Below are 12,740 nucleotides of genomic sequence, written 5' to 3'. Positions count from 1 at the left end.
ACTTCACTCTGGGTGTTAAGGATGTCACCCTGCCCTTCGTGTGCCAATGCAATTAAGGTTCTCCAACGTGCCTCTCCCAGGCCCTTACATAATCTGTCCTGTGCAGTATAGTAAGCAAGCAGTTCAGTATACTGCACCTGCTGATTCACTCTTCTTTCTGTGCGTTTCCAGGTGTGTTAAAAAGAACAAGTTGTTCCTGAACATGCAAGTCAATGGTAACGGATGTGAGGATTCGCCTTCTCGTTACCCCGCCGTGTCTGCAAGGACACCCGGTGCCACCCCAGCTGCCAACACAGCACCTTACACCCTTCCTGGAACTCCCACACTGCTGGAGGAGCACAGCACAATTAAGAGTGAGTCAGCTGCATGCATGCACTTTTAATTTTGCTGAATATACCTGCTTAAAGTGGACTTATTGTGCTCATTTCCAGCTTCGTAGATCAAAATAGTTCTTGTATACGGGGCCTTGGTGCAACTTGTCAGTTCATTCTCTTAAAGACAGCTTTACTTTGTTTGTCTGAACAGATCTAAAGAACAGGTGTACTCAAAGCTTAAGACTGTGTGTTGTAAATGACCACATTAAGAACACAACCACTAAATGAGATATAAGAGTAAAAAATGCAGTCTGAAATCTGAGCTTTTGGCTCATAGGAACTGCTACTACAGATGCACTGACATCACTATTTGAAATTTTGGCAATATTAAAATTGGAATCCACAGAAAAACACAGGAGTAAAGACATGATAGGTCCACTTTACTGACATGATGTAAAAGTCTTTGGTTCTGCAACATTGCTATAATGATCTTGTGTGTGTTTTTGTGCTTGAATGTAAATAAAGGCTTTGACTTAACATCACCTCAGTCAGCCATCCTTGTAATCACTACTCATCATTTGCATTCTTTCTGTCTCTTTCTAGATAATGTAGCAGTGCATCGCAGCTCCCCACAAGCAATAAGGAGGGATATAGGGCTTGCAGTCACGCACAGGTAGACCTTTCAATGCCTAGAAAAGATAGATTTGCTGTTAATGCAATAATGGCTCAAGAGTTGGGAGTTCGCCTTGTAATCGGAAGGTTGCCAGTTCGAGCCTCTGCTTGGACAGTCTCAGTCGTTGTGTCCTTGGGCAAGACACTTCACCCGTTGCTGGTGGTGGTCAGAGGGCCCGGTGGCGCCAGTGTCCGGCAGCCTCGCCTCTGTCAGTGCGCCCCAGGGTGGCTGTGGCTACAATGTAGCTTGCCATCACCAGTGTGTGAATGGGTGGATGACTGGATGTGTAAAGCGCTTTGGGGTCCTTTGGGACTAGTAAAGCGCTATACAAGTACAGACCATTTATAAATTAAACTTTACAGCGATCTAATACAGAGTGGGTCCATAAGAAGCTTTTATGTTTTGTTTTTTAGGTTTTCCACCAAATCCTGGTTGTCCCAGACGTGTCAAGTGTGCCAGAAAAACATGATGTTTGGAGTTAAGTGCAAACACTGTCGGTGAGTTAATTACTGTCACAAACACAACCCAAAAAAGTGGTGAAAAAAAAGGTCTGTTAGAAGGCACATGTGTTTTAGGAAGGTGGGAATCTGATGTCTTGGCTATATCTTGATCTGGGTGTAACGTGCCGTCAGTGCTAATTACGAATTACCGCTAAGCCTCTCATATGCTGCCTATGTTTTTTTGGGTTTTTTTGCTAATGCAGATTAAAGTGCCACAACAAATGTACAAAGGAAGCTCCATCCTGCAGAATCTCCTTTCTACCAAGTAAGTTTTCTTTCATCCCACGCTGTGCAGCTGATGGGCTAAATCTATTTGGCATTCCTGCCTGTTTGTGACATGATTGTTTTTCTCCCACAGTTGCCAAAATTCGGAGGACCGAGTCAGTTCCCTCTGATATAAACAACCCAGTGGACCGGCCGCAGGAAGCACCGCAGTTTGGCACACTACCAAAGGCTATTACAAAAAAGGTAAATTAAAAGAACTTTCACAGAACTGCCGTGTGTGTAGTCCCTTTTTAATTACCTTGAACTATTATGCCAATACATATACCTCCATTATCTCCATCATCCGTCCATGCTAACCATTGTAAAGATAATGTATCTGAAATCACACCTGACTATTAAAGTGTGCACTGACAGGAACATAAAGCATAGAGCCTGTTGAAGGAATCTTGAAGGCAATGTAACATGGCTAATAAATAGCAATCATGCTTAGTGTTGTAACCTTCCATCCCGGTCCCAGCAGGATCATCCACCAGTGCTGAACCAGCTGGACTCCAGCAGCAACCCATCCTCCACCACTTCATCCACACCTTCCTCCCCAGCACCCTTCCAGCAGAGCAACCCCCCCAGTGCCACACCACCGCCCAACCCTTCACCCAAAGGTCATCGAGACAGCCGATTTAATTTCCCGGGTAAGCTTGGGTACAGAATCACAAACACAGATGCACAGATACACATGTAGAGTATATACTGAAACATGCATGCTGACATTGTTCTGATTTTTCCTCAATGCATTTGACAATGAATCTTTTCCGGTTCAGGAGTGTGGCACTCCCACAACTACTTACCCTTTTTCCCCAAATACACAATATTAACACTAAAAGGAGTTTTTAAGAAGATCTCTTGATTCAAAGCTTCTCTAACCAAAAACCCTTGTGTCCCTTGCCTTGCTTATCACTCTTCCCCTTCTCTTTTTCTTTGAAAAAGCTGCCTGTTACTTTCAGCATAGACAGCAATTTATCTTCCCGGGTGAGTTGATGGTCCCAAAGTGTAATACTACATTGTTAAGATCCCTTCATCCGTCTCTCCCTCCACACCATGGCTTCTTTACAGTTTTCTATCTCCTGCATGTTTGCTTTTAGGGGTTATAGTAGTTAGATTAGCTGTGTTTGACTGTGTGGCAGCATTCTGATGCCATCTGCTGGAAGTAGTAGGAAATTGCATGAGCAGTCATGTTCATGTGTGCTGCTGGCTCTGTAACTTTTGCTCCCATCGGTCATCCCTAACTGGTGTCATTTTCCTCTGCAGATGTTTCCAGTCCTGCAAATTTCCACTCAGATGTTCTCCAGGACAGAGTGTAAGACTTTTTTGTCTCAAGCTTTAATCCAAGTTTTAGTGACTACACAGTGGTTTTGGTTATTTACAACCCTGTTTCTTAAAAATGGCAGAATGCTCTAAAATGTAAATAACAGCAGAATGTGATGGTCTGCAAATTATGTAAACCACATGTTTAATTGAATAACACAGCAACACCTTAAATAAATGTAAAATGTTGAACGTGAGAAACTTTATTTTGCTTTGAAACTTCAATGTTCTTCAATGACACTTCAATTAAAGATGATCCAAAGTAAATTCAAACTTGTGCACCCAATTCTTGTTTTTTTTAAAGGCTTTAAAGAAGTATGCTGTACAATCATTCCACTCTGGAAACAGAACAGTTCAAAGAAATCATTAAAACTAGCCTGCCTGCAGTATAGATCTGTCATCCACGGAAAAAATATTTGTTGCTTTTATCGGAATCTCACCTTTACCATTTGTCATGATGTCTTTGTACTATTTAAAATGAAATATAGTGCATTTTGTGCAGTGTCGCTCTTTCGGAAACAGCCTTTTATTTTTTTTGTCTTGCTTTGAACCCCTCTGAAATCAGTGTTCTGTGTCACAGCAGTGAGATAGAGCAATCATCAGACGACGTACATGATGAGCTGGTAGAAGATGACGATGAAGAGGTAATGCTGGAGATGCAGTCTGCAAAATATTCTTTTGTTGTACTGTTTCCTGGCTCTTTGCTTATTAGTCTGTACAGTGAGGCTGTTCAGTGTCACACCTTCAGAAATTGGATTTGTTTAATTTTGTTTTCAGTTTTTAGACACTCATGCTTTGATTTCCTAAAAGGTTGGACAATTGTCAACTGGGGTATGAAATTAGCTCAGGTGAATGAAGATTAAGATTTCATTAAACCATCCAAATGTAGCCAAAAGGTTTGTGACTAAAAGTCCCTGTGACATCTGTTGATTAGAACCTGCTCGGGTGGCAACGCTGGCTTACAAAATGTTCATCGGCAGTTTTAAATTTATATTTGGTAGATTTTTTTTTTTTTTTTAAATCAACTTTTACTAAAACCATCGCCACACTATTGCAGGAAGGGGATGAGGAGGTCGAGGACGAAGATGATCATGAAGGGGAGGAGGAGGACGATGAGGAGGATGATGAGGACAATGTGGATGGAGGAGAAGATGAGGACGACAGAGGGGAGATCAGGATGCACATGGGCTCCGACGGCGAGTGTGACGAGCTGGATGATTTGCCCAACTCTCGGGGAAACCAGTGGAAGGGCCCCATCTCCCGCAAGGCCAGTCAGACCAGCGTTTACCTGCAAGAGTGGGACATCCCCTTTGAGCAGCTGGACCTTGGGGAGCTCATAGGAAAGGTGAGGAATCTACCCAACAAATTCATACTGTGTTGCATACTCGAAAAAAATAAAAAATCAGACAGTTTGTGTTTTGTTTATCCAGGGCCGCTGGGGAAAAGTGCACAAGGGCCGGTGGCACGGCGAGGTGGCCATCCGGCTTCTTGAGATCGATGGGAACAATCAGGATCACCTGAAGCTCTTTAAAAAGGAGGTGATGAACTACAGACAGACCAGGCATGAGAATGTGGTCCTCTTTATGGGAGCCTGCATGGCTCCACCCCACCTGGCCATTATCACCAGGTGAGAACAAAAATATCACAGGTTACCTCAAAAACTATTCTAAACCGGATGCATGTGTTTGCTTTAATAGAATGATTTTCCTCTAACTCCTGCAGTTTTTGTAAAGGGAGGACACTCTACTCAGTAGTTCGAGACACTAAAAACACTCTGGATATTAACAAGACAAGACAAATTGCTCAGGAGATTGTAAAGGTATTTGTTTCTTTTTTGTGTGTTAATTTGTGAGAAACATGACACTTTGGGGGGGGGGGGAATCATGTTACGTACTAGAACATAGCAGAACTGTGTAGTCAAAGATATAATTTTCTATTACTGTGTTTTCCTTTGTCTGAACACCGTTGGCCTGCTGATACAGGGAATGGGCTATCTGCATGCCAAAGGCATTGTTCACAAAGACTTGAAGTCAAAGAACGTTTTTCATGACACCAATAAGGTTGTGATCGCAGACTTTGGCCTGTTTGGGATCTCTGGAGTTGTTCAGGAGGGAAGGTAAGAAACGTGTCCACCACCCCACACCCCAAAGAGACCTTAAAACTATGACCTTAACTAAAGCAGTGCTAAAACCACTCTATTACCCGGGGACTCCCACTGATCTGTGATAATCGCTGAGGTCTGCAGTGCTACTTCTGTAGGCATCTCCCTTGTCAGCCAGTAAAAAAAGGGAACTCTCCTGATTGTAAAATTCCAATCATTTTCTGGACACTCTTGATTTCTGAAGCACATTTTGAGCGCCCATCTTACTAATTTTTTGCCTCCTTTTGTGTATGGTTCATTAGTAGCTAACAGGAGTTATGGACTTTATTTAGTGAATGCATTTTGTCCTCTTAATACATCTTTTCCCCTCCATTTAAAGTGTTACTGAAAACTGCTTTTTTGATTGTTTGTTTTTTCAGGCGTGAAAATAAACTCAAACTTCCACATGGCTGGATTTGTTATCTCGCACCAGAGATTGTGCGCAGAATGAGCCCAGGTAACAATGAGGACCGCCTTCCTTTTTCCACCGCAGCAGATGTGTACGCCTTTGGGTAAGTTCTTCATGCACATCTGGTTGAGTTCTGTCATAACTTTCACTGACTAAAAGGGAAGTCCACCATTTGAATGTCAAAAAAAATGCTCTTCCTTTTCCCCACTTCAAGTACAATTTGGTATGAGCTTCAAGCTAGGGACTGGCCAATCACTAACCAGCCTGTGGAAGCTACCATCTGGCAGGTGGGGAGCGGAGAGGGCATAAAGAAGATTTTGGCAGAGATCAGCCTGGGAAAGGAGGTCACTGTGAGTTGGACCTTGAGTGTGTCAGTCATTCATAAATGTAGATGTTTGTTCTGCTTGTGTAAGAGTGGAAAATACCCATGCTGATGCAACGATATCAAGATGTTGCATCAGTTTTTAGGTCAATCGATTGTAGTTCACAGTGCGGTGAGTGCGGGTCAATGGTTTGCCAGTCACATTGAAACAAAGTGGTTTCTTGTTTCAGGAAATCCTCTCTGCCTGCTGGGCGTACGACTTGAGAGAAAGGCCGACCTTTACGCAGCTGGCTGACATGCTGGAGAAGCTACCCAAACTCAACCGCAGACTGTCCCACCCTGGACATTTCTGGAAGTCTGCAGAGTAGGTATCCCAGAAATGAAGGATGGTGTGAAGACACTGGACCTGTGAACACAAAAACCTTTCTTTCCTTTTTCTTATTTGTTTATTGAGAGTAGAATATCAGATCAGAGCTGGGTTCAGCCTTAGTACTGGGCTCAGATGAAATGTGAATTTTGTAATTTATAGCTGGAAACATGACTTCTGAACTTGGATTCCTTGCACAGCACTGTTTATTGAAATGAGACATTTTTGGCAAAAATAAGTCTGTCATACAGAACTTTGTTACATTTGTGACCAACAGACTATAGCTAGAGTGTAACTGGGTAATGCATAGAGATCAAATTAAAACTCAGCTGAATGCATGTAGATATTTGGACGTAAAACATCTAATCGACTCTTTGCTTTAGTCTTTTCATTCTTACATAGACCACCTTAACTACTTCATGCAACCACATATGCCAGTTTTCCTGGCTTTTTGAAGGTCTTTCAGAGTTTTCCTTTAATTCTCACTCATTAGTCCCGTGTATGAAATTGATCATTTTCAGAAGAAAGTAAGGAACCAATTTTAAAATGTGGCTTTAGGCACTTTGCTTAGCAGCCTGTTGCAAAAATCAAAAATGAGAGTTTATGAGTTTGACAGACATAAAATAGTATTTTTGCACCAACAAGGTGATTCCCAAAGACCGTCACTAAAAACTTTACATATCTCAGCATGGTGTGCAGTGTGTCCATTAAAAATTTTGAGTAACTAGGCAAGTAGAGGACAAAAGAATAAGTGGTCATTATAATAATAAGTCATTATTGAAGCAGTGTGTGATCACCTTGATAGAATAGAGAACAAAAAGCAGCCAGCATCCAAAGAAGTGCTCCAAATGTACTTCATGAAGCATGAAGACTACTTCAGGAATAGTTATACCAAATATTCCAAGCTCACTAGAATTGAACAAACTCTGTTTTTGCGTTCTATGTTATATTTCCATGTAGATTTAGACAAGTTTCTATCAATCACTGCACCTATGTCCCTTTTTCCTGGCTATATATATATATAAATAAATAAATAAATAAAAATTCCCCACTTGCCCCTGTGGGTGGTCAATACTTCAAGCTCTGGTCCTCTTCCAGAGGCCTGGGAGTTTGAGGGTCCTGTGCAGTAGCTGTTCCTAGGTCTGCGCTCTTCTGGACAGAGATCTCCGCTGTTGTTCCCGGGATCTGCTGGAGCCACTCGCCTAGCTTGGGAGTCACTGCACCTAGTGCTCCGATTACCACTGGGACCATCGTCACCTTCACCCTCCACATCTTCTCGAGCTTCTCGTGTTCCTTCTTCCTGATGTTGCTGTCATTCGGAACCGCTACATCGATCACTACAGCCGTCTTCTCATGTTTGTCTACCACCACTATGTCCGGTTGGTTAGCCACCACCATTTTGTCCCACAGGATCTTAGCTCGGTCATTCTCCACCACCCTTGGGGGCATCTCCCATTTTGACCTTGGGACTTCCAGGTTATACTCGGCACATTCCTGTACACTATGCCGGCCACTTGGTTATGGCGTTTCAAGTATGCCTTGCCTGCTAGCATCTTGCACCCTGCTGTTATGTGCTGGATTGTCTCTGGAGCATCTTTATACAGCCTGCACCTGGGGTTTTGCCTGGTGTGATAGACCCCAGCCTCAATGGGTCTTGTGCTTAGAGCATGTTCCTGTGCTGCCATGATTAGTGCTTCCATGCTGTCTTTCAGTCCAGCTTTGTCCAGCCACTGGTAGGATTTCTGGATATCAGCCACCTTCTCTATCTGCCGGTGGTACATACCGTGCAGGGGCCTGTCCTTCCATGATGGTTCCTCGTCTCCCTCCACTTTCTTGGGTTTCTGCTGCCTGAGGTATTCATTGAGCACGCTGTCAGTTGGGGCCATCTTCGTGATGTATTCGTGGATGTTCCTTGTCTCATCCTGGATTGTGGTGCTGACACTCACCAGTCCCCGGCCCCCTTCCTTCCGCTTAGCGTACAGCCTCAGGGTGCTGGACTTGGGGTGAAACCCTCCATGAATGGTAAGAAGCTTTCTTGTCTTGATGTCAGTGGCTTCTATCTCCTCATTTGGCCAGCCTATTACCGCAGCAGGGTACCTGATCACGGGCAGGGCGTAGGTGTTGATAGCCCAGATCTTGTTCTTACCGTTCAGTTGACTCCTCAGGACTTGCCTGACCCTCTGCAGGTACTTGGTGGTTGCAGCTTTCCTAGCGGCCTCTTCATGGTTCCCATTTGCCTGCAGATCCCCAGGTACTCGTAACTGTCCTCTATGTCTGCAATGTTGCCTTCTGGTAGTTTGATCCCCTCAGTTCTGACTACCTTCCTTCTCTTTGTTACCATCTGACTACACTTCTCCAGCCCGAACGACATTCCGATGTCATTGCTGTATATCCTGGTGGTGTGGATCAGTGAATTGATGTCTTGTTCACTCTTGGCATACAGCTTGATGTCATCCATGTACAGGAGGTGGCTGACAACTGCTCCATTCCGTAGTCGGTATCCGTAGCCAGTCTTGTCAATTGTCTCACTGAGGGGGTTAAGGCCTATGCAGAACAGCAGTGGGGACAGAGCATCTCCTTGGTAGATCCCGCACTTGATGGTTACTTGTGCTATAGGCTTGAGGTTGGCCTCCAGTGTTGTCCGCCACATCCCCTTAGAGTTCCTGATGAAGGCTCTCAGGGTCCTGTTGATCTTATATAGTTCTAGGCATTCCAGGATCCAGGTGTGGAGCATTGAGTCATAGGCCTTCTTGTAATCAATCCAGGCAGTGCACAGGTTGGTCAGTCTGGTCCTGCAGTCTCGGCTGACTGCTTGGTCTGCCAGTAGCTGGTGTTTTGCGCCTCTGGTATTCTTGCCCATCCCTTTCTGTGTCCCGCTCATGTATTGACCCATGTGCCTGTTCATCTTAGCCGCTATGATGCCTGAAAGGAGCTTCCACGTGGTGCTGAGGCAGGTTATTGGTCGGTAGTTGGAGGGGACCGGTCCCTTCTGGGGGTCCTTGAGGATCAGGACCGTCCGGCCTTTGGTTAGCCATTCCGGGTGTCTCTCGTCAACTAGCAGCTGGTTCATTTGTGCTGCCAGACGCTCGTGGAGTGCAGTCAGCTTCTTCAGCCAGTAGGCGTGAACCATGTCAGGGCCTGGTGCTGTCCAACTCTTCATACTGGAGACCCTTTCTTGGATATCTGCCACTGTGATAGTTACTGGACCCTGTTCAGGGAGGTCGCTATGGTCTGCCCTCAGATCCACTAGCCACTGAGCATTGCCGTTATGGGTTGCGTCCTTCTCCCATATGCTCTTCCAGTATTGTTCTGCCTCCAGCCTTGGTGGTGCTGTTCTCATATTGTTCCCCTGCCACTGAGAGTACAGCTTGGCTGGTTCCGTGGAGAACAGCTGGTTTATTCTCTTGCCTTCTATCTCTCTGGTGTACCTCCTCAAGCGGCTGGCCAAGGCTGTGAGCCGTTGCTTGGCAGTTTCCAAGGCCTCAGGTATGGACAGCTTCCTGTACTTCTTAGGCACCTTCCTCATCGCGCCTTTCTGCAACTCCGATAGTTGGCTAACCTCCCTCTGTGCTACCTTGATCTTAGCCTCTAGCCTCCTTCTCCATGGAGGGTACTGCCCCTTGTGGCTGTTCAACTTGTAGCCAAGCATCTCACTGATCACTGCTGCCGTATTGTAGATCAGCTTGTTAGTGTCGGTAATCGTGGCTGTAGGTATCGTCCGTAGTGCTGCATTAACATCATCTAGTAGACCTTCTGAGGGTACTTCACGTAATCTTGGTAACCGGCTACGGGGGGTCCAGGTTTCAAGCTTGGCCATGATCCTATCTTTCAGGTCAGTTCCTCTCGCACTCAACGATGCTTCTCCTATCGCACTTGGGGCTTGGTATCCAATCTCGGGTGGGGGTGATGATATCTCCCCCCTGACCTGGCGTCCTGGCTCCCCCTTGACGTAGCATTTATGTTGTACCTCGTCAATCTCTAACTGTGAGGGCATTCTTTCGAATGTTGGAACACTGAGCTACTAGTTGTTTCACCGTCATTGTGGATGTTGGGTATCGAAGAATCCATAGGTCCCTCATCCTATTCTCACACACACACACACACACACACACACACACACACACATATATATATATATATATATATATATATATATATATATATATATATATAGCAAAATGTGGGCGAGGACTTTTGTACAATACTGTATGGTTTGCTTTTTCACACACTTTTATTACATTTGCCATTTGCTTCAAGACTGCTGCCAGCAGTCACTGGGCTTCACTCTTGTTTCTTTTCTTAAATGGTAGCTTTGCACAGCTGATTTTCAAATGACTTCTAAATCACATTAAACATGCTTTAAACCTTTTAAATCTCATGAATGTCCTCTAACTAATCAGTGCGTGCGATATCTTGCTTTCTCCAATGTAAGCCTGTTAACTTTTCACTAACCGTCTAATGTCTGTTTTCTTTTGCTTTTTTGTCTTTTTCTTTTTCTCTTGTCTAATCTAGGTTGTAGCCGTCACTCTGAAACAAAAGCAATGCAAAACAAAGCCTGGGTCTGCCTTGCATGCTCCTGAATCCTTAACTCTTACAGGATTGATCAAAGCATTGCCTCTGTCTGAAACAGACGCCGATTCCACTAATCCACAGTCCGATCTTCCGTGTTATTTCCTTGTTCGGAAGAGAGGATCGTTGGACTGAGGTGTGACGGACAACCGTTGTCGCCCTTCACCCTAAATCCCTTCATTCGTCTAAAAACAAAACAAAACAAAAAATAGCTCTTTGCCTTCCTTCTGGTCTTCTCCTGTAATGTCAGTCGAGACTCTGAGGCTTCTGACTAACTGGCTTGTGGTGTCTGTGCTGAGACTGACTGGTGTGCTGTGGTCTGTGCCTGCTGATGGCTGCCCTGTCCTCGGCCCTGCTCAACTTCTCTGTGCTGCTGTGATGTGGTTGTTCTTGCCTGGGGTGGTCCTGACCACATGGCTCTCTTTCTATCTAAAACACAAACACGCACGCACGCAAATACACACTGCTGGACAAAAAAATGGACCTTAATACCAAACACCCTGCTTCATTTATCTCTTCACTCCCTGGGTGGTGGTGGAGGGTGTTTGACACAACTTTGACATGCTGCTTGAGTGATGATCTTAAACCACCTGCCTCCTCCTTCTCAGTTTTTTTTTATTATTATTTTTTTTTTTTTAAGGATTGTAGGATGGCATGTCCTGAGAAGTCTAAATGCAATATGCACTTTGTCAAAATGGAAAAAAAAATCATAGACTCTTCTTTTTTTTTGCTTTTTTTGTTTTGAGTAGGGTTTCTTTTGCAGTGTTTATTTTTCCCTTGGACAGTGTGTTAGCTTATTTGTCATTTTTGGTCTGGTGAATTCACTGTTTATTCGATGCGTTCCAAAAGGGGGCACTGATAAAGACCTGCGTATGCTAAACGAGCTGAAGTGGAAGACAAAAAATGCAAACAGAAAACAAAGACTATCTACACGAAAATAGAAAACTACAGTCTATTTCTTTCTGCAGACTTTTTCATAGCAATGCTCATCTGCTGAAGTGTGAAGTGCACCTTAAAAGGAAGTTGCTTCGAGGAGCTGAGTGATCGCATTTTCTGTGCAACAAAAAAAAGAAAGAAAAGAGGGAGGGAGAAATCCTCTGGTGCAAAAAGTGTCCTATACCTTCCTTAAACAGTACCTCTTGTGCGTGCTTGTGTATACTGTTTGTGATTGCTGGCTTCAGTTGGTGTGCTTGTGGTTGTGTGTCGACTGAGTGAGTGTACTGTGTTGGAACATGTAGGGTTGTTTTTGTTCTGTTTGATTTATTTATTTATTTATTTTTTTTGGGGGGGGGGTTAGTTGTGAAAGACTACAGTAAATGTTGTGTTGCAAATCCAATGGTATGTAATGTACTGTATATACATTATTTAATGTACAGCAAATTAAGACAATTCTTCTAATATTTCTACAAACATTTTATATGTAAAACACATGACAACATTTTTGAACTGGTACTGCTCTGGCTATTACAGATGTGTATATATATTTATATTTTTTTCATGTACAGAATGCTGTATAAAAGCTGTACAATGTTTTGTTTTGTTTTTTAAGTATTGGCCAATTCGTGTTTTTGTTTTCTTTTTTTTATGTTGTTGTAAAAATTCATATTTTTGTATTGCATGTGATTACCATTCTGTACACGCAGTTTGTGTTTTCATCCATGGAAAACAATAAAGTGAGGCTTGTCATGTAAATACAGCTGATATTTATTTATTTTGCAGCTGATGATAAGTTGGTAAAATGTGTGTTTTCCAGCACAGGTATTCAAAATAACTGGACACTATGCATCATATTAACACGATGGCATGGCAACTGACCACATCCCAAAGGTGCGCTGTTGCACTGACGTCTGATGAATGTG

At 43.7% G+C, this 12,740-nt stretch overlaps 1 protein-coding gene across 7 annotated transcripts in view; it reads left to right on the top strand.

Moving 5' to 3' along the window:
• ksr1a (kinase suppressor of ras 1a) overlaps positions 1-12,521 on the top strand; it is a 32,734-nt gene extending 20,213 nt beyond the window's left edge. For 3 of the 7 annotated variants that reach the window (XM_085174192.1, XM_085174187.1, XM_085174193.1), the window contains 17 exons: positions 172-353; positions 918-987; positions 1,401-1,484; positions 1,691-1,752; positions 1,846-1,955; positions 2,230-2,401; positions 2,697-2,738; positions 3,018-3,066; positions 3,655-3,718; positions 4,132-4,419; positions 4,505-4,701; positions 4,797-4,893; positions 5,057-5,190; positions 5,595-5,726; positions 5,838-5,973; positions 6,176-6,309; positions 10,825-12,521. In XM_085174192.1, coding sequence (XP_085030318.1) covers positions 172-353; positions 918-987; positions 1,401-1,484; positions 1,691-1,752; positions 1,846-1,955; positions 2,230-2,401; positions 2,697-2,738; positions 3,018-3,066; positions 3,655-3,718; positions 4,132-4,419; positions 4,505-4,701; positions 4,797-4,893; positions 5,057-5,190; positions 5,595-5,726; positions 5,838-5,973; positions 6,176-6,309; positions 10,825-10,831 — 1,960 coding nt within the window. In that variant the 3' untranslated portion in view covers positions 10,832-12,521. The remainder of the gene's footprint in view (positions 1-171; positions 354-917; positions 988-1,400; positions 1,485-1,690; positions 1,753-1,845; positions 1,956-2,229; positions 2,402-2,696; positions 2,739-3,017; positions 3,067-3,654; positions 3,719-4,131; positions 4,420-4,504; positions 4,702-4,796; positions 4,894-5,056; positions 5,191-5,594; positions 5,727-5,837; positions 5,974-6,175; positions 6,310-10,824) is intronic. The other 4 variants (XM_085174189.1, XM_085174188.1, XM_085174191.1 and 1 more) reach the window with 4 other exon arrangements.
• Positions 12,522-12,740: the final 219 nt, after the last annotated feature.

The sequence above is a fragment of the Neolamprologus multifasciatus genome, chromosome 10 (assembly GCF_963576455.1).
Source record: "Neolamprologus multifasciatus chromosome 10, fNeoMul1.2, whole genome shotgun sequence".
Lineage (NCBI taxonomy): Eukaryota > Metazoa > Chordata > Actinopteri > Cichliformes > Cichlidae > Neolamprologus > Neolamprologus multifasciatus.
The sequence above is the reverse complement of the archived record's forward strand: the minus strand, read 5'-3'. Positions and strand labels throughout refer to the sequence as shown.